Below are 26,702 nucleotides of genomic sequence, written 5' to 3' on the forward strand. Positions count from 1 at the left end.
CGTGGTTACGATCACAATGCGTAATGAATGCCAAGCAGAACAACTCAGGAGTGTGTGTTTGGATTTGGTCCCTATTAAAATGCATCATCAGGAACTTGAGCCATCAAACACTAATCCCATATTTCTGATGACTCAGATAGCGTTGGCGTCCCAAATGTCCTCTCCCTGAATGCCTGTGTTTGACTCCTTTATGTAACCCCGCATCGAGGCCGAGCCAATTAATACTCAAGGGTCGATTGGAATCGAATAATACCGGCGTAACCCTTCTGTCTGATAGTGTGTTTTAATAATGCAGCTAGTGTTCAGCCCTCTCGCTCTTGTTTCTTATTTCCTTTTATTTCTCCCTTTTCGAAGTTCCCTTCTGGTAATTGTTACCTAATCTTTGTCTGACCTCCACAGTGTATCAGTGAGACACAAACACAACTTTTACAGATGATTTATTTATGAAGGCATTTTTCTGTCGACCCAACTCTCATGTTTACGGAACGTAACGGCTGGTTGAACATTTGGAAACGACCAGGCTACTGCTTACTACGCTTCCTAAAGCCAGTGTCTGTTAAATACTATAAAATGAGTTTTATTGGTGGTTATTAGCAGTATTGTTCATATTGGAGCACTCAATAAGGCATGCAATGGAGAAATATAGGAGAAGTATTTACTCAAAGACATATTACACTGTAGGATATTAAATTCTGGTTAATTTACGAATAAAACCAACTGATTGAGGGTGTGATTCTAAATCAGAAGCCACATCAAATTATAACGCATCTTAATGTTAAGTCAAATTTTACAGTAAAATGTTTTGATTTTGAATTCATGCCTAACTGTTCCTGGTTTCCCTCCTTCCTTTAGTGCAGCACAGATTTGATCAGTTCCAGTAAAACCCCCCGCAAACTGAAGCCGTTTTAAGGTCGCCCTCCGTCCCTCTGCTCCGCCTAATGCTACACGTGCGTTGACAGACTGCGGGAGAAGTGTGTGTGTGTGTGTGTGTGTGGGGTCCATCTGGGATCTGATCTGGTCGGCAGAGAGCGGAGGAAGAGGCTGCAGTCCGCGTCTGCTGTGACAGGCCCGAGTGGCTAACATAGACGCTTGTTTTTTTGGGGGGGGTTTTTAACGGTGACGCGATCGCATGGCGCTCGGTCGGTTGTTACGGTAACGGTCGGATTGAGCTTTGGGTTCTAATTGTTGTGAGTTGCTGGATCATTGTTCTTCGTGTCTTGTCAAATGAGACGGAGATCTGGGAGCAGAGGAAGTTGAGACGTAGGTAGAAAGTTTTCTGTTTCCTGACAGAGCTGAGGGGTCACGGAGCACAGGACCGGGACCTTTTGACCCCACGTTTACACACAACAACAGGAAGAGGCCCGAGAGCGCAGTCCACCGTGCAATGAGACTCACGCAACAAATCGACTTTTCCTATTTCATAACGCCATTTTCTTTTTTAATATCGGTGGTCTGACTTGCATTGATGCTTGTCAGAACAAGTAGATAGTCGGGGGATTGGTTTTCCCGCGAGGCGTCTGTGTTCGGATTGCAGATGTCTATCTGCTATGTGGCAGCTGTCCGTCTCTCTCTCGCTGAGCTGCAGTCTCTCTCTCTCTCCCTCAGATTGGCTCATGTTACGCAACCTGCAAGACAGAAGCAAAACATTTTCAGATATTTCTTTTTTTTCTGTGGTGAGAGTTTATGGACACGGGGCCACCGAAGGACAAGCTTGTGATTTTTTATCATTTTAAAGCGGTTTATACACTTCTGCAGCGCAGTGTTTATTGAGATTGTAAAAAGTCAGTTATCTTGTCTCTTCTAGTGTTGAATAGTGTCGTATACGATATATATGAACATAGTTATTGATATGCGTTAAATAAATCCACAGATTTACAATTTAAATTGATTTATTATTGTTTTCATTTTCTTTCATTTAATTGAAATGACTGAAATGAAAAATAATGTAATAATAAAGACCTACAAGCTAGTTTTAATTGTAATGTACATGATATACTATATCTATATACTGTATATATCTATATATATATGTGTGTGTTTGTATACAGTGTGATGACGGATGTGGTCCGGTCCTGATACAACTAAATCGAACACACACTGAAACACACCAATAGTTCTTGATAATTCTGTGAGGAGGCAGTCGACACTGCGCTAATCGTTTCATGCGTAAAAGAAGACAGATGTTTCATATTAAAATCCTTGACTGGAGATGAACCGCACCTCATAAAACACGCTGCCAGCAAATCGCAGCGAGACGGACGGGCGACGCGTCCTCACAACGTCTCTGTGTAGCGTTAGTGAATCATCTGGAGCGGTTGTGGCGTACATCATAAGCCACTTGACACTTCTTTCTGCTTTGTTGATCATATTGAACTTGAACTGTCTGACTGAAAATCACAGGCCTAATAATCAGCAGGTGGTGGATTGTGAGGCTTTACAACCCTGTTTGCTCTTGTCAGCTGTTAATTGCCACGGAGGATTAATCCGCCAAGTCAGGAGAGTGTGTGTTTGTGTGTGTTTGATCCATGTCTGTTGACACTACATTCATGATACATTTACATCCATGACAGATGTGGAGGTAGTGTGGCCGACAATATTCTATGGGGAAGCTTCTTGTACGTACAGTATGGTACATTGATTCTGTACACTCTCTGAAGAAGTGTGTGTTCAAGCCAGCAAGACATATAATATGCCAGATATTAGTTAGGATATCGAAAGAAGGTTTACCGAAATATCTGAAGAGCAAAAAAGGTTAAAAACTAACAGTGGGAATATCGGAGATACAAAGAGTGAGTGAGCCAACTTGGCCTATTTTCAGATGCATTCCATGGATTTAAAACTCCATAATAAACAGTTTTACGGGGGGAAAGTTGAACCTATTTTGTTTTCTTCTCTTAAATGGGACGTAAAGGATAGGAGGAGGTTTCCTACTGAGATTGCAAACAGCCGCATCTGAAGATGTGATCATGAATCCCAACAGTGAGGAAAACCGTTTTTACAATAACCGGTACTTCTTGATAGAGACAGGTGGCCTCAGTTGGGTCGCATTTTAATCATTTCATGTGTTGTAACATATTTGATTGGATACTTTTAGTTTAACCCCTTAAAGCCTCTGGTTATTCAGAGGAAGTTGTTGCCTTTTTTACAACTCACAGCCCCCCCCCCGCCTCAAAAAAAGGCTGGTACAATGAAAAAATGGGCTCTGTGTTACGCTGGAACCCTATTTCATATGATCACTGGACAAGATGTATTGGCAGGCAGTTGTATTACACCTGTTCCGCCCCCTCCACCTCTTCTGCAGGAACACCACACACACACATACACACACACACACACACACACACACACACTCACACACACACACAAACACACACTGCACCAAACAACCAAACTCATTTTTTATGATTGGGTGTACGCTGTCCTGTGTATGACAGTCTGCCAGAGTAGAGGTGGCCCTACTCGATATGGTCCGGTGCTTCATTCCCAGAATTCCCCGTAATCACAGGAGCCTGCAGGTGCCTTAAAGGTCAGCTCCGCACGTCTGAAAAAACTGCAACCTGATCCAAGAGATTAAATAGACTCACTTCCCCTCAAACCTCGATTCACTCCACAGGCTCCCTGTGCACTGTGGGAATGGTTTTAGGATTTTACTTATCAGTTTGGGGTCCGGCCCCATAGTAAGATATTGATCCCACATGAGCAAAATAGATTCGCAACCGTGTCTGAATTAATTGGACCTCCCCTTTGTGTGTGCGGTTTGGGTTCGAGATGAGAGCAAGATGAGGGTTGTGCACAAGTTTTTTTCCTCAGATGAATAAATAGAACGAATGACAGGCTTTCCTCTCAAGAAGATTCATGGCCCTTTTTTACTGGGTAACGGGATTGCTATTGCAAATGTGATACATTTCGGTCATGGCTACAGAGCCAGAGAGCCATGACCATTTTTTTATTGCATTTGGGTAATGGTCGGCCTTAGTGGAAATTGTTTTCCAGTGCTCTTTTATGCATCACTCTCTCTTTATATAAGTGGAAGTAAACTCCAAGTAAGTTACAAATGGAGCAATGGAACAAAAATCCAGTGTTTTCAAAAAAACTGCCTTGATGGTACTACTTTATCCAGTATACTAGAGCTAAATTGTCGCTATGAATGTGTAATGAGGCCGAGATGTAGCCATGGTTATAGGGAGACCTAAAATGTCTTTTATTTTATTCATCATCACCCTGGTTATCTATGTGTTATCTATGTTATGTTTGGATTAGATGTGGAATTTAAATTTGTCCCGAGCTATAATGTCCCCCTATAGAATCTTGGTTTATAATGCAAAAAAGGCAGAGAGAGAGAGAGAGAGAGAGAGAGCAACATTCAGTTCAAAGGGATGAAAGAGCATGACTAACAACGCAAGCTTATTCAGAGTTTCAAAGAAAACCTAAAGTTCAAATCAACTCACTTCTTCTGCTGCCTACAAGGTGACTTACGACCACAAACTCAGCTATTATTTCTTAAAGGGAGCCACACTGTACCGAAGACCGAAGGCATCCCAGAGAGTTCAATGTGCTAGATTCCGCTCCTTGTGAAACCACATTGAGGCCAGGCTATTTAGAAACACAAACCTCGGCCGTCACGCCCCTTTTATGATCCAGTGAGAGAGCTTCTCGTCACGTCTTCACGAACGTTCGCCACGTGAGCAAATGGTGCAGATTGCGTTGTGTCGTTCTCTGGGCCTGTTGGTGCTTCAGTTGATTACACACGTCCTTGAACCCCATCTGAACGGAGGCGGGCGGGTGGTGTTCACCGGCCCGGGGGTCACCACTGACGCTTTGTCACCTTAAGCCAAATCTTTTGTTCTCACTCCTGTTCTACACATTGACTACATGGTACTCCATACGGCAAATACTGCCACACACAGATAGTAGTGTACACTGTAAAAACAGATCCTATTTTTATGGAAAATAACTTTTTTACAGTAATTTTTCTGTTTTTTTAAATTATGGGCAACACTCAGATAAAGATATTATCTGTAAATTAACAATCCAACTGTAAATTTAAGAATTAAGCTAATAATGACAAATTAATTGTTTTTCAAATTTTTTACGGAAGAAATACTGTAATTGTTCTAGAGTATTTTAACTCTTTTCTTAAATTACATCCAAATCATGTAAAATAACGGTCAAATGACTGGCAGCAGCGGCTGCCAAACACCGTAAAATGAAGATAAAACAACTTAATTCGAATAAAGTGCGAGAACCATAAATTTACAGGAATTTTACAGAGAAACATTTATTTTATAGATTTGTCCTGTAGTATTACGATGAAACCCTTTAATAAAGGGATATCACTAAATATTCTACAGATTATGTTAGATGTTACTTTAATCATAAAATTCATTAATTTATGGGTTTTTTCACTTCATTTGAATTAAGTTATTTGACCTTAGTTTTACGGTTTTTGTTTGGCAGCCGCTGCTGCCAGTCATTTGACCTTCTTTTTATGGATTTCTTTCTTTTACAGTGTTCCCTACTGAACTAATCAGATGAGCAACTAACAGAAGACCCCCACCTTCTATTTGTATCCATTTCTCTTTTCAATGAGATTTATTCCCATCAGAAGGGCAAGGACATCTATTGCAGTGGGCTGACGGTGCAGTGTTATGAACGGGGGGGAGGTGGGGGGGTGTGACAGCTCACTCTGGGAGGCTGGTCTGAGAGTGAGATCCCAGGTCCCAGTGTGACACTGGAGCATCCTTCAATCTCTGTACGCGCTCTTCATCAAGGCCGGGGCGATGATGAAGGAGACGGGCCGTAAAAGATGCTGCACGCCCCCCTCCTCTGTTAGCACCGCCGTCACTCATTTTTATCAGCCAGGGTGAGCCGGCGGTTCATTAATAAACGCCGGCTGGAATTGGACAGGCTGAAGTTTTAGAGCCTGTACATCCGTTTTCGACCTCGGCTACGAGCTCAGACAGGGACGCTTCAACCGGAGCCTCCAGAAAGGGAGAAAGAAAGAAAGAAAGAAAACAACTGCTGAGTGCATTCATGTTTGTGGCAGTAAGCAGTTTTGAAGTTTGACCCTTCGCCAACAAACTTGTGGATATGTCTCAGAGCATCTCAACCCAAACAAACCCTTCTGTGTGGAGTTTGAGACTCAAAGAAACTCATCGGGCCACAGGGACATGGCCGGCACATCACCCCTTTACTCACCAACGTTGCTTCAGGATCGTTTATTAATCAGACAGTAGAAACTGTGTGTTGTTCACAAGGTGTTCTGGAAAAGGAGAGATTAGCTCAGCTTAGCTCAGGTTCTGCTGGATCGGTACAGCAGCAGCACCTCTGAGCCTCGGGGACAGATAACGGGGTCACATTCCCTGGAAGGAAACCGAGACCTGCTCTCTACTCATCCCAGAGCACCGTTAAAGTTTCAGTAGTGGTGTGGTTTTCTTGGCGAAGAGCCGCATGCAGGAACTTCTGTCGGTGCAGCAGCGTCGTCCAGGAGCCTGAAGGAGGCCCCGGAGGACAAAAGGCATGAGATGATTCATCTGCACGGGCGTTAGTGTGTGTGTGTGCCTTGTGGAGGGGACGCACTAGAGAGGCTTCTGTCAGGCAGACCCACTGGTTAGTGGACCCGCTCTTGATGGCACATGATCATTTATTTTTGGATCTGCCTTCAGGACTTGGAGCCCAAATTGATGAGCCTCTTTTTTTGTCTTCCTTGTCAATCTCCTTAGTCAGTTTTTATTCAAATGTTTAAGTGTGAATACACACTGAGAAGGTAGTGGTCATTTTAAAGAATGAAATCAAGTGATGCTTCTTCCAATCGCTGAGGTGTGTTAATAACTACAATATTGAATTAAGGCAGACATGGATATGTAAAAATATATACTATATATATATATACACACACACCTTATGTATTTGGAGAACAGTCGTTGATGTCTTTCAGTTGCTTTCTGTTAGTTTCAATATGAAACATTTTAGGGTGAATAAGAGTTCAGTTCAGTTCCTCCATCTGGTACAGCGAGTTCATTTCGGTTTGAAAGAGATTCCTTTCAGACATCTTTCATAAGGCTCACTTGATATCCTTGTCAACAGACATCTTTTTTCAAGTAGATATATCGGCTCTGAATAAATGATGAATTACCCTTTGCACAGCTATTTACTTATATTGTCAGTTCATTCTTGATTTTTGTATGTTGAACCAAGATTTTCCCCTGTTTTCTTATGTTAGGTTATGTTGATCAGTTTGAGTCCACATTAAACCAGTTTATTTCTGACATAATTTATTCTGCAGTCTCCAGTTAATTACGTAGCTTCACTTTAACCTATTTGGCGTACTACTGCACTCAAATGGAAAACATGGGTTTATACGAAAGAAAGTAAACTTGGACCTGAAAATAAAAAGGCAAAACAACTGGACATAGTTGTTTTGCCTTTTTATTTTTAGACTCAATGAATAAGAAGATCCCTAAAGCCGAAAAGTTTCAGGATACATACATAAAATGACAGTGCCCTTAAATTCTAACTTGTAGTTCAAACACACGGTTCAGTAACTTTAAATTCTTCCTGCGCTTTATATACCAATTAACATGACATAACACTAATACAAGTGGGTATTGTTTGTAGACACAACGAGGAGAGCAATGTGTGCTTCTTGACATTAAGAAGAACACATTTTATTTTTCCCCTCGGGGTGAAAACACAGTACATGGAAAGTCGGTGAGTGGGAGTCTGTCTTCATAATGTTTTAGTTTATATTTAGTAGTGTATTCCTTTTGGGAGACGAAGCTGAGGCGCTACCGTATACTCCATTCATGTTTGAGCAGAGCGAAGCCGGACTGTGACAATTTCACAGAGTGAGAAGATTCGGATATTGGGTGGGTGTAAAAATTGCTGTTTACTTCTGGTGGGTTAAGTTAAAGTGCAATGAATTATGCTAGTCCCAAAAGTCATTAAATTGGGTGGGGAATACGGTATTACAGTGATTCCAATTAATAGCCTTCACATTAGTCATTTTCTAGAGTAGTAAGCGTGTCACCAAGAGGCGTTGCCCTCAAATCCATTGAAAAAAAAAGAAGATGCAATTTCTATTTGCGTTGCTTCTCTTGTAGCTAATCCATCGCCAGAGATAAAATAGGTCAATGATGGGAGCCAAGCAGGGGACAGTGCCCAGAAGAGGACAGATGCAAAAGATCACAGAGGAACACACGCACAGGCAGAAACACGTGGGGCTTTTCACAGGATCCCAGAATTCCCACAGTCACACGTGCGTGGCCGCGCTCCTCAACGTCACTCACAGCCAGCAGGAGGCCGCTGGCACGCCTCTCCATCCGCCTGCCCGCCTGCATGCTCGCACGGCGCGTGGTGTACGTGGGGAACAGGCCTCACCGAACGACCTCACCACGCGAACCTCAGCGTCGGTGGCGGCGCCCGTGCTGTAGACAGCTGCGTGCGTGTACGGCCGCACGCTCGCCCTGCTCGATCGCGCGACCTTTCACGCGTCCGGCGGGCCGACGGTCACCTCATCACAGCGCCGCAGCCGCTCGTGGATCCGTGTCTGCCATAACACTCAATATGAACATGATGGTTTCCTTTTCCCTTTTTCCTGGTGTCAGATTGTCATATTTGTTTGCCTGTCTATTCCTTTCCTATTCCTTTCTGTCCCTTCTCTCTCTTCTTCCTCCCTTCCTCTGTCACTCTGTGATATATTACTGTTGTTTAAAGCTGTTGCTGTAGCCGATATGTGACGTGTTATTATTTGCCTGTGTTTCTGCCTCTTGTTTTCTTGCTGTTTCTTTTTTGGGTGTGTTGCGAGTCTTCTAACCCCAGTTCATTCTGTTATGGCACCACCGCAGTCCAGGATGACGCTGCGCCAGGTACCCAGGAGTACATTATGTTACGGCAGGATTCCATCCACTCTGCGGATATAAGGAGTAAAGGGTCCCCCTTTCGCGCTAAGTGTCACGAAATCTTCTGCTGCCCGCTGAAGCAAGCCATCAACAAAGAGAGCACAGAGCCCGAAGGTTTGATCGCATCCCCTCCTTGTTTTGATTTGCAGATGCTCCACGTGTCCCCCCCCCCCTCCCCCACTGTCAACTCCACCATCTTGTTCTACCCTCTCTCTCATATTCTGTGTGAACTGCTCCTTCCTACCCCCCCACCCACCATCCCCCAAGTTCTCTCTCATTCCCGTCTCTTTTTTGGAGAGCATCTGGTGGGCTTCTGTCCCTTTATAGCATGTGTGTGTGTGTGTGTGTGTGTTTGTGCACGAGCAAGCGTGTGAGCCGGCAGAAGTTTGAGGGCACTCGCGTGTGCAGCGAGTGTCCAGCATATAAGACTGAATGCTTAAGGCATGTCTGCATGCAGAGAACCTGTAAGAAGCCATCTCTCCACGGGCTCCTCCAGCCCTGCTTTGTGCTGTATGTGTGTGAATGTACGAGTGTGTGTGTGTGTGTATCCATCTGGCTTCACAATTTTCACCCAGTTCCGAGCATCTGTATCCCCTGCCCACCCCTCCCTTCACCCGAACCATTAACTCGGTCACTGCCACCCCGAGGCACACGCACACACCAAGACAAACTGCTCGAATAAAAGGGGTATTAGATGGAGGCAGCTGCTGCCCCATTGAGCTCAATGACCAGGCAGGGTCAGTATGTACCTCTGCTTCAACTGGCCTCATAGCAGGAGAAAAGGTGCAGCGCTTTCATCCTTCTGGTATGAAGTGTATGTGAGATGGAGATATTCCATATTCATGGTGAAATACTGATTGACGTGAGGCGACCTCATCCTCCATCCTCCTCGTTCCCTGTGCTTCACGTGTTTCTTCCTTTGCCTCTAAGGTACTTAGTGGCTGCCTCCTACCCTGTCAATGCTTCCTTCCCTCCCTCCCTAGCACCTCCGACTGCGACCTGCCTTCCCTTTTACCACTACCTCTACTTACACACCTGTTGCGCTTGTATCAACGTGTGTAGAAATGCCTGCATGCCTACCTTACCATGTAACTCCCGTCAACGTGTGTGCACTTAGTTTCAGGCAGTAAAGTTCCTTTTCACACGGAGCATGCTTCCATACGCGCTTCACCTGCCGCATTCATCATCTATCCCTCGATAAGAGTGCTGAGATTATAGAAATTGCTTTCCTTTGCAGACTTCCCGATAGGTAAGATATGAATGATCTTGCTCCTGATGTATTTTCCCCAATGTATTGGTGTGTCTTCTGTTGCATTTGAACGAGGACCACGTTTCGGTATAGTGCTCCACTCAGATATCAGTTACCCCATTGATGGATGTCTGTGTGCCATGGTGAAGGACTTGAGCACATGCACTTATCCTTGTGGGAGAAATAGAGAGAGAGAGGGAGAGAAGGCGGGAGGGAGAGGGGGGGGGGGGGGGATGTAAAGCAGTGGACTTTTAGTGGAGGCCTGGCTAGAAAAGCGCAGATATATTATTCAGTTTGGCAGCAGCTCCCGTCGGACGTGACAAGAGTTTACAAAAGACGGAGACTCCAGCGGTTACGTAAGCTGTTTGTGAGGACGTCATTAATGTTGATGAAAACTGTGAGGAGCTGGCTACACACACAGACAGCCTACAAGCCTTGCTCAACGCAACTACTAAACACAACATTTAAATGGGAGAAGTTGACATGTTTGCATACCTTTTTTGTTGTTGTAGGAAACAGTGTTTGATATGAAGTGAAAAACAAGACGGCTGTATGTTTTGAGAGATCTGAGATGTAAAGTCATCCTTGTCAAATTGTTACCAAGGCAACAGCATTGCAACTCCTCTGTGTTGCACTTATTAAAGATTTCAATGGGGTTAGCTACATGTTAAATATTTCTAAGTCAAAGCGAATGGCAACGCACACAGGCTCTTCAAGGAGCTTATCTGAGCGAGTGGCAAAAGGCAGCGTTTCTAATATTTGGTTGATGACTTGGTTCTGGAGTGCGTCTGCTGCTGTACAGTGGAGTCGACGACAGTGTCTCAGTGCTTTGAAAGGTACAAACATTAAGGCCAGAATGTGATTGTGTACCGGATCTTTTTTCCTCTGAGTCTGGTTCCTCCGGTGCATATCCCGGCAGCGTTACACCAAGGTGGCCGATTGGGGCAGCACTCAGGCTCGGCTCTCTCTGCACAGGGACACATGCATGTCATTGTCCATCTTTAAACTCACTCTCTTTGGCTCAGTCTGTGTCAGCGCCTCTCGATTCCTCTTAATTCTCAAATCTTTCTCTTCTGTCTCCTCTGCTTCTGTTTCTCTCTCTGTAGTTCTGTTCTGTTTCTCCACAGCAACGACTAAAGATGGTGCCCGAAGGGGCCCAATCTGCGTAAATATCCCATTCATGATTACGACGACTGCAAGACTTGACGTTTGTAGTTTCAGACCGCTGACAGACAGATATCCATAAAGAGACGTGACACAGAGGTATAAGCCATGAGCTGTGTTTGTGTGTGTGTTTCCTTTTGTGACATGATTGACTTTGCCAATGCCAAACAACTTAGAAATAGAAACAGAATGTCACAGAGAGGGAAAATCAAAGGAATTCGATCGGCAACCTTAATCTGTAATAACTTGTGACCATTTGTCCTGACATGTGTGTTTGTTTACGTCAAGTTTCCCACTCCTTTTAAAAAAGGTTGCAAATCAATGGGGCTGTTTCAAGGTCAGATCGCAGAATTGATCTGAAAGAGTAGTGGATCCACCTCTTACATCACAAGCACATTTTCCTGTGTATCATAAATAAATAAATAAAATAATGCTTGCACACAGACTTGAAAATTGTTTTCCTGACCTTTTAACTATGAAATCGGCGGTTTTGTGTGTTCTGTACAAGTCACATAATGACTCCCATTACTGCTGACCTTTTGGTGGAGCATACAATAAATTGTTAGGTTCCAGCCCTGTGCGGCCCTTCTCTGTTCATTTCCCCATAGCTGGCGGAAATTTGAAAATTCCCACAAACGCAGTCCATCACAGCGAATTTGGTCCTGTCGTCACTTAATGTGGTGAGAAGCAGACAAATCAGATTTCAACAATAATTTGAAAGCTACGTTTTAGACGCAGGAGGCGATCACATCCGTTTGTGACGCGATACGTCTCCCCCCGGACGGCAGGAAGTACAGCCCCGGTTTTTCTTGGCATTCACGCCCCGCTATCTAATGGGTTTTCGGTCCTATTGATGGTGCAACTCATCTTCTGCTCGCTGCGCCGTGGAAAGCAGAGGAGCGAGACGAGCGAATGGTGGCACCATTTATTTGTCACACGCGAGGGGAAATGCACGGAGGGGCGTCAACAGACGTTTTAAAAGGGGGGGGGGGGGGGGCTGCGGCGGCGAAGGACCCCGATGGTCGGTAAAAAGTATCCGATTGCAGTGCCTCACTGGGTCCTGCATACTACTGCCATGTTGACAGGAGACAAACAAGCGGCCTCTGGATGCGCTCGGGATCCAATAACAGCTTGTTTAACGTCCCGTCTTTCCTCGGCAGTCCTTTTCCTGCATGAAAGCAACAACTCTGTTTGTCCACGTCACTACATAAATAAACTACGCATGAATACATAACGTCGATGATAATGTGATTTGGTGCCTGGAGAGACCGAGGTGGGAGGAGAGGGAATACGCTTTGATTTCTTTTAAGCATCGATTGGAAAAGCAGGAATGAAAGCCCCAGCGAGAGACACTATGTAATGTATGTAATGTATAATCTAATATGTCAAATGATCCCGCATGTATAAAAGAGTTGCGCTTTATTAGCCGTGTTTACTTCGCTGATTAAATGTCAGCTTTTCTGAAGCAGAACTTGATTGTTATGAAATACGTGGAATAGAAAAGGGAACGAATCAATACCTTCGCATGGGGGGAGTTTCACCTGAAGGCGTAAAACAGTCGATTAACGCAGAGGTATTAGCTCGCTGTTCATTTCTGGCTTGGCTGGGGTTTAATCTAAAGCAGCAGGAGCGATTGTTTGTGACAACATTAATGAGAAACCACTCAGGAGAGCAGCAGAGAAGTGAAGCACACAGAAGCTGCCCGGCCCGTTACATTCAATGGGCGTCTAGTTAATTAACAATTCTCATGCCGCATGTCCGCTCCTCGTGGCGGAATCAAGGACGGTCGAACAGGCCGGGACTACTCGGTTTAACAAAATGATATGGATGAATATAAGTAGGTTTACCCACTGCATGACACGTAAACGTGTTAAGAAATCTCTCGAAAACCGGTCATAATTGTGAAAGGCCAGTTTGAACGAATGTAGCATATTTGGCAAACTTTTACGGACACCATTGCATCGTCAGCGTAGCGCTCGTCAGCTAATTAAAGTTCTCACTGTTGTTTGTCCTCAAATATTTCCTATTTGTGTATGCTTTGTTTATGAATGTCATTCATGTGAGAAAGGATTGATATTTACTGCACAGCAGTCATTAAAAAGATGCAGTCAATAGTTTTTTGCACCACATAAACCAATTAGACATTAGCAGCTTTACTCTCATTGATCCTAAAATCCCAGTCTGTGTAAGTAATGCTCCTAACTTATCATTGCGTTACCGAGTGGAATTCCTGTTAGTCGCCACAGCTCTAAATCTGAGCTAAACATCAGCAATCGGTAGAGTAGTCAGCTTTTAGTGACTGTGACACAAGCGAGTGTGGGAGTCTTCCCCCCCCCCCGAGTGAAGACGCGTTGAGCTCTCTAATCGGGGGCAATGAGGCACGCTGCTGAGTCAGCACCACATTAATGGGAGTCTAGGAAAGTGGCCCCAGACAGCTGCCAGAGATTACAGACACGCACCTCTTATTAGGGTGAAGGCATGTGGCCTGCTTACCGCTCAACACGTCACACCTGGGATTTACGACGGCTACCGGGAGAGAGAAGTTTCAACCCTCTCTCTCTCTCTCTTTCTCTCTCTACGAATGAACAGACCAGACCGGTCCCCTGTGAAGGGACACCAGAACCGCCCGAGCACCACATTAGCAGAGGCGGAGAGCAAACGGGCCCGTTTTGGCTGATCCGGGGTGACAGTTTGCGGGTCAGCACTCGCCGCGGGTGGCCTTATGTAAAGACCTTGCACCGCGTCATCTCAGGGAGCATCGAGTAATGTGGCAGCCTGCCGGCGCCCGTGTCACGCTGGGATTCTATACAGACTCCCAATCCCTCCCATTGTGTCGCCCGACAACAGGCCTTGGCGCCTCCGCCCTCCGCCTGCACTGGTTAAGTGTTCTGTTACACCCAAGAACCTTCCCCATCACGCTTTATTGGCTGTGTTTTTGTGCGGGGCTCTAGAGACTCGGTTTGTTTGTTTACACTCCGTGTCGAAGTAGGTTAGTTTTCTAGAAAGTGTCCAGGGTATTCCACTCAGTGTGCAATTCCCTCCCCAGCTTTGGAAAGCAGCAAGAGTATAAAAGAAAAAAAGACTAAAGCATGCCCAAGATATTTAATCACTACAAGGATGTGCTTTAACCTGCGATCGGTTTGTTTAACTGTACCTTCATACATCTATGTGCATGTGATATTATGTGTCATAGTTCAACAACTTAGTTCAAGACCTCTTACTCCGGCTCACATTTGATATTTCCACACTATCATCGCTTGGATCTTTTATTAAAGACAATGAAATGTATTAATGGCTTGGATATGAATAATGCATGGTGTTAATGAAGTGATAATTCCTCATCTGCCAAACGAAGTCGGCGGGCCTCTCCCATCCATCAGCTCCCTGCGGCATGCGCTGCCGTTCACTCGAGTGGTCCCTGTTACCCTCTGCAGGTGTTAATGTATTTCAAAAACGAGCACTGAGGCAAGTGAGTCACTTTCACCTCCAACAGGCCCCGGCAGAGCGCAGCGCCGATGTTGCTCTTCATTGTTTCCCACATCAGTCCTGCTGTAAAACACGACATTAACTTAGACCCAGATCTAATTTTGCAGCATGTAGGCCAGGAGCCGAGCAGGCTGGGGCATCGGACTGAATAAACAACGCGGAGACGTGCCGGAGAGACGCGGCCCGCCGCACGGTACTTGGCCAAAGCATTCATTCTCAAACGTGGGTGACCCCCGCTGACCCCTCCGCTCCTAGAGTACTATGGAATCACAGAACAGCCGCTTCTTATGAGGAGAAATTCAATTTATCTAATACACATTCCCGATCTTTTTTATGCGTGTGTGTGTGTGTGTGTTCTTCTGGCGCTACATGACAGCCACTAGCGTTAGCTCGCCAATCCACCGGCTGGAGAGAGATAGTCATCGAACATCTCCTCAAGACCAGCCAGCATACATTTACTGTCTCTCTCCCTATCTCACTCCATTTTTCTCATTCCTGTGCATTCTAGTATTTTTCTCTCTGTGTCTCTATTTGGGCTCCCTCTCTCGCTCTCATGTTTTCTCAGGAGGTTAAAAAAAAGGTCCCGACAGGTCAGAGTGACATAACGTGAACCAAAAAAGACAACTGGCTAGACAGTTTACTGATGTTTTAGGGCCTCCTCCATATAATGGCCAAAAAAATAATGGCTGCTGGCTGTGTTTAGCTGGTGTGTGTGTGTGTGTGTGTGTGTGTGTGCAGATGAACAGATAATCACACGTAAACCATCATCACAACACGCCAGTCACACGCAGCCCCCTCTAAGCCCTGCGCTGCGACAGCCAAAGCGCTGGTTAATATGTCCTAATCTCCACATGTTATATGCTTAATTGCAAACACACACATTGACCCAGGACGGTGCCGGTCACAGGTCGTGCCCAGATTCCCCGCGACTCTAATCCGGCAGCACTGACACAAACTTGTGCGGACTAGTTGACTATGAGTGCATGTTTGCTGCATCTTGGGACACAAAACACCACAGCAGCTGTTGCTGCTCGGGGGGAGCTGAGCCTGCATAACACAATATGGGCCCCAGTCACTTTCACTGATCCTTCAATCAGTAGCAGGCGGCTCACTGCGATCACTCGATCGTGTTGAAGTGTGACCTCTGACTCCCAGCGGGCCGCAGAGGCTGTAGGTCCTGATGGATGGAGGAGCCCAGAGAGGAACGCAGATGTATTTTGCTTACTAAGCCTCAGGCCGGTTCTCGGAGTTCTTGAGTGGTAAATTCAAAGAAAACGAATGTGTTGGAATAAAGTGTCTAAGACCAGCTTTAAAACCCGGTGCGAACCGTCCTTTGAAGTAGCTGACATGTCCTCGCTGCGACGGTGTTTGGAACGGAATGTTTTGTCCTCACAAAGAAACCAACAGTTAATTCCTCACGACGTTCCGCGCAGAGGTCGCACTGCAGTTCACGGAGGCGGCAGGATTTGAGAAGGCACCGGCGTGTTGCAATTGGCTGTAAGGTTTCGAGGCTCTTCATTATTATTTACAAGACCGACCGTGCTTCGTATTCCATTGCATTTGTGCTTGCTGTATTTTGACAGAGAGCACTCACTGCCTTGCTGCTTTTGCCCTACTTTGTCATTCCTCTGCGGGGTTCAGCTCTGCCCGGCTCCTCCCATATAGCCGTCATATTCCAAACGCCAGTCCACAACAGTCCAATGACAATTTGTTGCCATTGATTTCTGTGGATGCCGACTTCCCTGACAAGCGCCGGGAGTGTGAGCGAACAAGCGGGAGAGTCTGTGCTGGCTGGGGAACGTGACCTATTTACCCACCCACTCCCATGAGCGGAGTCATGTCTGCCGTCGTGTCATTTCCAGCTTAGTTGATCCCCTTCCATTCAGCTGAAATAACACACAACGGCATGTTTACACACATTTGTATCCGTCTGTGATAATCACTTTAAAATGCGTTTTAGTGCCAGAGACGTAGAACTCAATTAGGACCATTTTTATTGAGGAACTATTGTCTTTCCGGCAGCTTCCCGGTTCTCTCGTCGGGGGGGAAATTAACCCCAAATTCCTTCCTGTAGGAAATGCATCGGCGCCAGGGGAAATAAGGAGTGAGTTGCTGGACTAAACAAGCATCATTAATGTTCACACGCAGCCTCACTGCACTGCACATTTGACCTCGTTGCATAATGTCCACACGTATTCGCCGGGCCAGAGAAGAGCTTGGATGGGGTTATTTTGAGGACAGGGACCTGGTTAATGGACAAAATAAGGGTCTGTTATAAATATTTGGATGAGAAACATGATTAATATCTAGTTAGGAGGAAGGGTTTTTTTTTCCCTGCGGCGAGGCAAAAGATTTTCTCTCAAAATTAGAAGGGACAGAATCAAGAGAAGCTTCTTTCAGGAGTTCATGAAAGCTCTGTGGATTTTCTTGAGTAACCGGGTCATGATTTTTTGAGCAGAGACATGTTGAGGAAATGTCTTGGGGCTTTCATAAAACCCATTAAAATGAAAAAGATACAGCAAGCATTTTTACGCCTGATACCTTCAAAAGTACCTCTGCACTCACACAATAACAATATAGATTAAAAAGCAGCACGACCAGTAAGAGGGAAGAAATGTCCCTTTAAGACCCTGCCTGCTTGCCATTCCATTTCAGCTTTTTATCCTCCTCCCCTAAGAAGTGTCCATCAGCTAAGACACCAAGGTGTCCTCAGTAGGCCACTTAGGAGAAAGCATGACCTTGTGCTCCCGTGCCGGTCTCAAAGCCTCCCTTTGTGTCTCCATCAGTGAGTAGACAGTTTGAGCCAGCCGATGTCGGACAGGATGCTTTGAATCTCGCTCCATTCCCCATGCGTCGTACTGGAAAGGATATGTGGGACAAGATCCCTTTGCTTACTGTATTCTGGGACCGAGACTGCTCTTGCTAGACGGGGTATAATTAGCACAGAGTTATTAATACAAACTTTCTTTCTGAGCTTCTTTATTTTGGCGGCGGCCCACTTCCTTGATATCTCTTTGATACCAGATGTCCCTCTTTGCCGTGACGAGAGCCCATTTCCTCCACGTCTTGTGGTTAGTGGAGGAGGGAGAGCTGGAAAAAGAATAAAAGGGATTTTGTCGTTTACGGTCCTCTCAACTCCTAAACGCCGTCTTTCCCACTGCGAAGGATTACGCCAAAGGGCTTCAACCGTTGAGACGCCATCTATGAGTCAAACATCAGAACATGTTACTGTTCAATCATCAATTTTGGCAAGGGACCATCTCTTGGTTTTCCTCCTCTGGCTACCTCCTGTTGGATAGTGGATGTTGTTGTGATAACAGCTTTTAGAGACTCCTATTAGTCCTGTGCACGTGTTCTTGTTATCTATGCACAAGTGTACTGTATGTCTGCACACGTCTCTCAGCTAGCTGATGGAAGAAACTGATGTCCCAAAAAACGCAACAGGCATGTTCTTATCGTTTATTGAATAAACATACGATGTTCTGACCTGTTCCCTCGTCCTGTCTGGGTCTCCTTAGGCGTCGAGCAGTCACAGGGATAACGACGGTTGTGGTTCACCCACAATGCCACGGGGCACCAGGGCACTGCAGGGTCATGTTGTTGGCAGGCGCAGCCACACGCATTGCAAGTATTACTACTTGTCTAGTTTCCCAAACGAAAGCCCAGCTCGCCAACATCATCTGGGTGTTAAATAAAAAATGCCTTTTCTTTCATATTCCTGCTAGGGGCACCCGAGGATCAAAGAAGACACGCCAGACCTTGTTATTATCTGAGAGACTCATCTTTGGAGTCTTTGGTCTGGTGTTATTTTTAGAAACGCTTTGCGATGCATCGACACCTTCATTTAAATTTTGATAAAAAATGGTCGGCCGGGGGTTGGCCAAGAAAACCTGGAGAATAATAGTCTTACGTTGGTGGGGGGGAATATTAGCACAACTCTGGACATTTCACCCCCCCGTTTGGTGCCTCTGATTGAGATGTCTACACATTGTTACAGCCTTACACACACACACAAACACAGAGTCAGGCCCTCATATTGACCGACACAGAAGTTCCAGCGTGTGAAAGCCCACAGAATGCTTTCTCGTGATGAAATGATTGCACTTCACATGCAGTTGAGTTAAGAAGCGACAGATCGTCGAGCCGTAAACACGTTCATTAGTGTGCTCACAAACATCTACAGAAAGGCTTTTGATTGAAAGTACAGTTGGAAGATAAACATGAACAGCCAATTTTCTCATTACATCCTCATGTTTTAATATCCTCAGAGGCGCTGACCTATTGTAATCACATCAACATTGTATTGAGTGTTCAAAATGTTTTGTTATATATTGAAAATAACAGCATACATATCATCACGGGAATGAAGATTTTAAGATCAATTCATGATCACAACCCTCTACTTTTTCCACTGTGTCATACTTTCAGACATCGTCTTTTAGCGTCTCCACCTCTCACGGACTGACGTCACCGCCTCGTCCATTTGTATCATCATCAAGCTACACACAATGTGTCTGGCAGATGATCGGCTCCCGAAGCTGACTTCAGCTCTATGTGTTTCGTTGTCATATTTTTAGCTTTTATTGATGTCTCAAGTGGAATGTTGTTCCTTTCACTTGGGAGACAAAAATATCTTTAAAAAAAAAGAAAGAAAAAGGCTCTTGCGTGCGAGAAAATGTGGCAGCGATGATCAGTTGACGAACACTTTGAAGGCAGTTGTTATACAAAAGGTGAGAGGTTGAATGAAATATGGCAGGCACTGCGTTTTTTCCTGCTCCTAATTAGTTCTGGTGTTGTAAAAGCGAGACAGAGACAGAATTGGTTTAACGAGGAGCAGGCTGGCAGACAGCTACACACACAGAAACCGCCTTATCCATACAATCGGGATGTTTGAAATAGATGTGTCTCGTATTTTCACTGCTATTAAAAATGTACCCTTCACCTGTTAATCTTTAGAATCTTTTTGAGTCACGGCACATAAACAGACGACGCCTCACTGCTCCTCACAGATTTTCAGTTTCCATGGTGGGATTACGGGACACAGCTTGTCCCCAAGGTGGAGATCATCCGGTTTTAAAATCCTCTATTCTCAGTTTACTGCCAGCGTCCTTTTCGTGTCCCCACCACAGCGCTCCGCTCCCTGGAGGGGTGGGGTAGCTCACACGGCCGTTGCCATGACGGCCTTGTATCCCCCTCCTCGAATGGAACCGTGAGTTATGGATTTTTGCTCTGTAACATCCAACCCCCATTTCCAACGTCCATCCCCCCTCTCTGTCTCTCTCTCTCTCTCTCCCCCCCCCCCCCCCTCTTTCAACACACGCCCTCTTACGTATGTGCAGTCTCCATGGCAACGCGTGGTATCACTATGGCAATGGTGGCCTAGCATGCGGCAGGCTGCTGTTGTAGTGGATTTACTGTAATAGCGCATGCACAATGAGCAGACAGCAAGCAGAGTGCTGCCAAAGGGCTGCAGGGTGTGAGCTGCACCCCCCCTTCAGCCAATCAGAGACCTTTCTTTTTTTTCTTCCCCCTTGGTAGTATTTCACTTGATTACCTGGCTCTGTAACAAGAGGTTCAAACCAGAGATACCAATGTTAAGATATTTATTTACCTGTGCATTAGATGTCCGGGTGAATTAGGGGGCACAGTCCTCGTATGCAGCGCCAAGCTCCATCACACACCAGCAGCCATTCACTCACTGGATTGCCCCTGGGGGTCAATTTCTCTAAGAATTAAAACAGATTCATCAGAACAGGTTCATCAAAAGGAGGAGGAGCTCTCAAGATAGCGTTTGGTTCAATTTAATAACACAAACAAAAGGTCAACACTGGCCGATCTCACACACTCTGCCTTCTAGTGGTCGCAGACAGGAAAAGCATCACGTAGGACTGTGTCTGAACGGATAACGGGGTGAGGACGAGTGATCGCCATCCCTGAGGCCTCCCTAGGACAGCAGCTCTTGCAGAACAATTACTTTGGAGCAGGAAAGTCTCCAGCGGCGTTACACTAAAAGGTGTACGTTACAGAGGGGACTAGTGTCTGTATTTATTGCAGTACTGCATTGGGATAAAACCAGAGCCGTCCATCTGAGTCTGAAGGCATAACTTTCATCTGCCAACTTTCACTTGCAAATGAGCTTAGTTTAGACTTCAAATGAGTCCGATATAGCTTAGAGTCCACTTTTGTCTTGCGGAACTACTAAAGAGGGCTGCAGGCTATATTTTCTTCAGAGACTTCTGAAACACAAATTGAAGAAATGATGAGACCACAAATGTGTATGATATGTACTATTTTTGTCCAAACACCTTATCTATTTAAGACATAAATATTTAAATGTGGCAGCAAGATCCACATGTGCTATTAAATAGTTTTTTTTGGGGGGGATGGCTCGGCTGCTGCTAAGAAAAGCTCCGACAGCGACGCAGACTTTATCAGGCCCCTCCACATTTGCACTTTCTTCAGTACCGTCCCAGTGTCGCTGTCGGGACAAAGCGGCCCATCACCTGCTCCTGTCCTCCTGAGTGTCAGTGATAAACGCAGTCGTCTTCCGGGGGGGGGGCGCGCTGTCTGCTTGAGGGACGGCCCGGGTCGATCGGCACTGCGATGACTGGAGCTGCGAGCCCCCGTCCCCCTCCCCCCCCGGTGTGGTTGCGCTCTGCCCGTCCGGCTTTGGCCACGGCGGGTTCAGGAAACTTTTATTACCAAAATAGGTCAGACATACACGGAATTTGACTTGCCGGTTGCCGCATAACAGCAGACAGTAAGACCATGGACAACAAGACAACATGACCACATAGTGCTAGAGGAATAAAATGAAATATAATAAAATGTATTGTTATGGGTTAGTATATAAGGTGACGGCTTGGTTTGAAAATAAAGGAATAAAAGTTAAAAATAGGGAGGAGAGGTGCCTGGGACATTCCCGGTTCCCTTCCCTCCCTTCAACCATGCGCCTCGGCGATATTATTTCAGAACCATTCGTCGATGGACAGCGACGAATGGGGCCCTTTAAATTTGCAAACGAGCGAGGGCTTCAATGTGAGGTGATCAGCCGAGGCAGACATTTGTTGTGGATGACATGTCTTAATCTTTTTTGGGCTTTTCTTTGGTTAAAAATGGCTCTTTTTCAGTTTGGGTCAGTCGAGCAGCTTCATAGGTGTGTGAAAGAGTACGACGAAATGTCTCTCTGGCTCTGAGTAGTGCAGATAAGTAATATGTTTTTCAACAACTGACTTAGATGTGAGATCGTGATATTGACATAGATAGTTACATAGTATTAAAAGGTTCCATTTTAAACTTTCATTGAATGAAAAAATAAAAAATGCCTGAACCAATCACATCCTTCTGAGAACTGTGGCAGCAAAAAAGTCTGCATGTGAGTCCGATTCAGTAGAGCTGAACTCACATTAGCGACTTGTTGAGCTAAAACTGTGACCGTAACGTAAGATGTCTCAAGATTGTTAAAGAAATACGAGTAACCGATAACAACCATTTTTCTTATAAAAAATATTGGGCAATGGAAGTCAGACGTTCCCTGTGAGCTTGAGGCAAGGATGAAAGCAAAGGAGGAAATGTTGCCGTATTGATTGGAACCGTCTAACGCATTACAACACTCCAGCCTGAACTTATTCATCGAGTATGTTTATGTCTGAAAGGAAACATTTATTTACCCTTCACTAACAGGATCATTATTGACTGCTTTCTTATTCATGAACAGATTTTACTGTTTAATGCCCGAGGTTGGATTTTGGGGTTCTGTTGTGACTTTAAGTATTTTACCTATAATCACTGTTGACCTCGAGAGTAGAAATGCCTGTGTGCATTAAGGAAAAGCTGATTCTACATAACCCAGATCAACATTGAAACACCTTTGGCTTTTTCACGCTTTGTGGGGTTTGAGCGTGATTCCCTGAATTTCATTAGAGACATCGATCAAAGTAAAATGTAAACAGTATGCCTTGTGTTATTTAAGGCAAAGCCAATTCAATAGTATTGATCAATTAAGTTTTTTAATTCTAATTTCGGTACGTAACCACAGCAATCTGATTTTTTTATTAGGTATTCATAACTGTACATATAAAGTAATCCCTGAACATTCTTGCTTCTAAACTAAATAAAGGTGGGTGTTTTCTGCTCAGTTGTACTTTGGAATCTAGAAGTTTCTCTGTAAGCTGAAGTGGAAGTAAGGTTAGTGGGTAAATTAACGACTATGTGATGGATTTTACTGATTTACAACCATTATCTCTATAAATTAATGCAATTTGCATGTTACAGTGCTTTTGCTCAAATATCAAATAGTGACCCGCTAATTGAATATCACCAGATTAACAATTTCAACAACAATTTGTGCTCATTGATTTAAGTATGCTGTGTGCAGAGATGTGCAGGTCTAAAAAGTGACCTGAGCTTTGATTTTAGGTGGACTTTCTCTTGGAGGGTTAATCTGCTGGTAACTTGTCCACTGGCTCCCTCTAGTGGTCAACCGGGTGCATAGTCACTTGAGTCCTCTAACCCTCACTAGGACCTCCTGTAAAGCTCACCACATCTCTGAGCTCATTGTTTAGTAGTCTATCACACATCTGCCTTCACGTCTGCCATCACGTATACACAGAGAAACTCTACATTTAATAGCATGCCTTTCACATTTGGATTAATAATAATTAATGCACTGCACTGATCGGATGCGGATGAAAAGCCATATTTTGTCTCAGAATGAGCTGGGTGATTTGAGGAAGAAGAACAAGAAAAAGAAGAAAGACTGGCCTTGGTGAAAGCCCATTACCTAATGCATGTTGTTTCAGTGGAATTTTGCATCGATATCGTTCTCAGTCCAAAGTGGACCGGCCTGTATAACCAGTTTAGTCGATGCATTATCGGATCATTTTACAGCATTTTTTTTTTGTAACATGAGTCTTCCCTCCCCGGCGAAGGAAGCACAATCTCAGTCTGCATTTTCGATCACTTTTCTTCAAGGGATACAGCGAACACACGCCTGTGTTGCCCGGACCAACAAGACCACTAAATGAATGTTTAATGAGCATTCTAGAAGTCATAATGGCATGTCGCTAATGTCCTGTAATGATCTTCCTGTTGTTGGCCACGCCTCGATGCTTTCTCTTCCACTACGCCTCCGACAGTTGTGTGACAACGGTTTGAACTTTGCTGAATTCAGACTCCTCCACTTCCCCACCCGAAGGACTGCAAGTATCCAAGTCAGCGCTTTGGCTTTGCTGTGCCGGCAATCATGACTTTCCCATTGAGAAAGACGGTTTCAGGTAGGCTGCTGTTATGGATAGTCTTTTATTCATTTGTTAGTCCAAATTTGTTTTAATTGTTACCTAGAAAAGGCTTACAAAGTGGTTCAAAGTCAAATGTAGTTGTTGTTTTTCTTAGTGATGTGATTGGGGTTAAGTATTTTATTCTATGGATTCAGTAAGTGGAGATTTTCGGTGCAGAGCTGTCCGAGGTGCTGAAGCGGAGGAGGCTTAATTTCTTCGCCGCTCGGTTGTGTTCTGTTTATTCGGAACACGTGTATGAGCTTAACATTTATATCTGAAAGATTGGAGAGAGTTCTTCCCTGTATTTACTTTACATTTTTGAGATTTCTGTCAAACCGAGGCTTGTGTAATCAGCGCAAAGTGCATCATCTTGAAGCGTGCGACTGCCGTTTATCATTGATCAGAAGAAATTAATAAAACGTCCAACGACAGTTTAGTGTTGAAGACTGTAGATGGCACCATTGGTTAGGCTTTGAGGGAGGCATGCGCCCATCACTCAGGGGTGGGGATGACACGGACGTCAAGGTCGGGACATCACTTTTTGTTGAGCAGTTTAAAACAGCACTAAAAGACCACTAACTAGTTGGCATTTCAGTTCTTAATGTATTTTTTCAGTAGCAGTCCATTAAAAATGCTCTATAATGTTCTAAAAAAATTGCGAATGTTTAATGCCACATGATCCACCTGCTGTTTCCACTTTATTCATCTTGCATTGACAACGCGTCTGATTGTGGCTTCCTGCTGACTCGCAGTTATCTGCAGGCAAAAATCATATCTTACGGCTGGATGTTCGTCCGTGATTATCGTTCCACTCTTGTGTGATAAAATATATATTTCTAATTGGAGAAGAGAGCCGACGCTTTCTCTCTCTAACCCCCCCCCCCCCCCCCCCTCACGTCTTCCCTTCCCGCGCCATCCCCGCCCCTTTCTCTCTTGATGTGCACCAGGAACTGTCCCGACGGCCGGCGGCACGGAGAGCTTCTCCTTTGTGCACACTGACTGGGCTCGTGGCACACTAGTTAGCCGTGTGCGCTCCCTTCTCCTCCTCCTCTTCCTCCCCGCTGCGCTTCGGCGGGATGCTGCGTGCAGCACAGCGGAGTCCGAGCTTTGCGCTGTGCGCGGATACGGCACCCGGCGGAGATGCCTTCGTTTGACGTTGACCCGCTTCAACAAAAGAGAGACAAACTAAATGAAAACAAACCGAACCTCTGCGGCGATTAGTTCGAATCCTGTACGTTGACTTTCTAAAACTCGGCGTTAAGTCGCTGTGACAGCAGAGAGAGAGAGAAACGGAGCCCTGCAAACAGGTGTTTCCATCCTTTGGCTGCGCGCGGAGGTTCCCGCTCACGACTCCGTGCCCGTCCATGTGCGCGTCCGTGTAGTTGAGACGGGACGGTGCAAAACCGCTAAAGGAGCCTTTTTTCGTGATGCACATTAAATGACAGAGTTGGAGCATGCAGCGCGCCGTGGTGAAAGTATTTGTGCAGCGTCACGGTGGAGCGAGTGGGTTTTATTTGGTTTTGACTCTTTTTTTCCTCGGAGAGACCACGGACAATTCCGGAATAACGGTCAAATTCGCGAGAAAATAACCAAACACGAAGATTAATTCGGACGCACCGCTGGGACTATTTGACCGACTGCTCTCCCGGTTCCACTTTTGATATTTGACAAAGAATTACCTCAGATTGTCGCCGTCGCGTGCGGACGCTCCTGCTGAACTTGTTCCCAGCGCGCAGCCAAACTGGCGATGGCTGCAGCGATTGCCAGCTCCCTCATACGGCAGAAAAGACAGGCGAGGGAGCGGGAGAAGACGAATGCCTGCCGCTGCGTCAGCAGCCCCAGTAAAGCCAAGGGAAGCTGTGAAAAACCCAATCGACTGAACGTCTTCTCCCGGGTCAAACTCTTTGGCTCCAAGAAGAGGCGAAGGAGACGACCAGGTCTGTTGTGCGCTTTCCCTCGGGATCAATGAGTCTTCATCTGTTGTTATTCCGTTATATTTTTGGGGGTTGGTGGGAGAATCCTTCGGGACGTTGGTCCACAACTCACCTTTGGCATCTCAGACTGCTCCACACCTGAGCTGAGAACTTATTCAGGCCCCACTGGATGAAATACAGAGTCACTTGTCTAAAAGCCATGAAGACCTCTGTGCCGCTTACGGGTCATTGTTCATATTTTAAACTACACTGGATATTAAATTCATCATAATAATGAACTCATTCTGTGACCGGTCCCCAGAATGGATAGCTTTTCCTCCATGGCAGCCTTGTCTCCTGAAAATATACAGACACACATTTCCTATGAGATTTAAAGTACGTCCCAACTTTTATTTTGAATCTTAAGCAGACCTCACACTTGCCTCAAAAGTTATTTTTCCTCTTATAGTGTTGCTTCTATAGCAATAAGTGATTGAAATGATGAGCATTATACATTTATACTTTTTATTAGTATTATACATGTGATCCACGGACCTCTCTGAGAACGCTTTCATTTCCAGGTGTTGTAACTCCGTGCTGCAGCTGGAAGTAAGGGTTGATTTCGAAGCAACTTAACACTTAACTGCGCCCCTCTCACTTCCAATTTCCAATCCTATCCTGCGAATAGGAAGCAGCGAGAAGAAGGCATTGT

At 45.2% G+C, this 26,702-nt stretch overlaps 1 protein-coding gene across 3 annotated transcripts in view; it reads left to right on the forward strand.

Annotated features, from left to right (window-relative positions):
* fgf13a (fibroblast growth factor 13a) overlaps positions 1–26,702 on the forward strand; it is a 68,629-nt gene that overhangs the window by 27,276 nt on the left and 14,651 nt on the right. Inside the window, exon 4 of one of the 3 annotated variants that reach the window (XM_037459838.2) lies at positions 8,847–9,014. The exons of 1 other annotated variant lie outside the window; for it this stretch is intronic. In XM_037459838.2, coding sequence (XP_037315735.2) covers positions 8,847–9,014 — 168 coding nt within the window. Of the gene's footprint in view, positions 1–8,846; positions 9,015–24,999; positions 26,015–26,702 lie in introns of those variants that run through there. One more of the 3 variants, XM_037459839.2, reaches the window with a different exon arrangement.

Source organism: Pungitius pungitius, chromosome 2 (genome assembly GCF_949316345.1).
Source record: "Pungitius pungitius chromosome 2, fPunPun2.1, whole genome shotgun sequence".
In the NCBI taxonomy this organism is placed as follows: domain Eukaryota; kingdom Metazoa; phylum Chordata; class Actinopteri; order Perciformes; family Gasterosteidae; genus Pungitius; species Pungitius pungitius.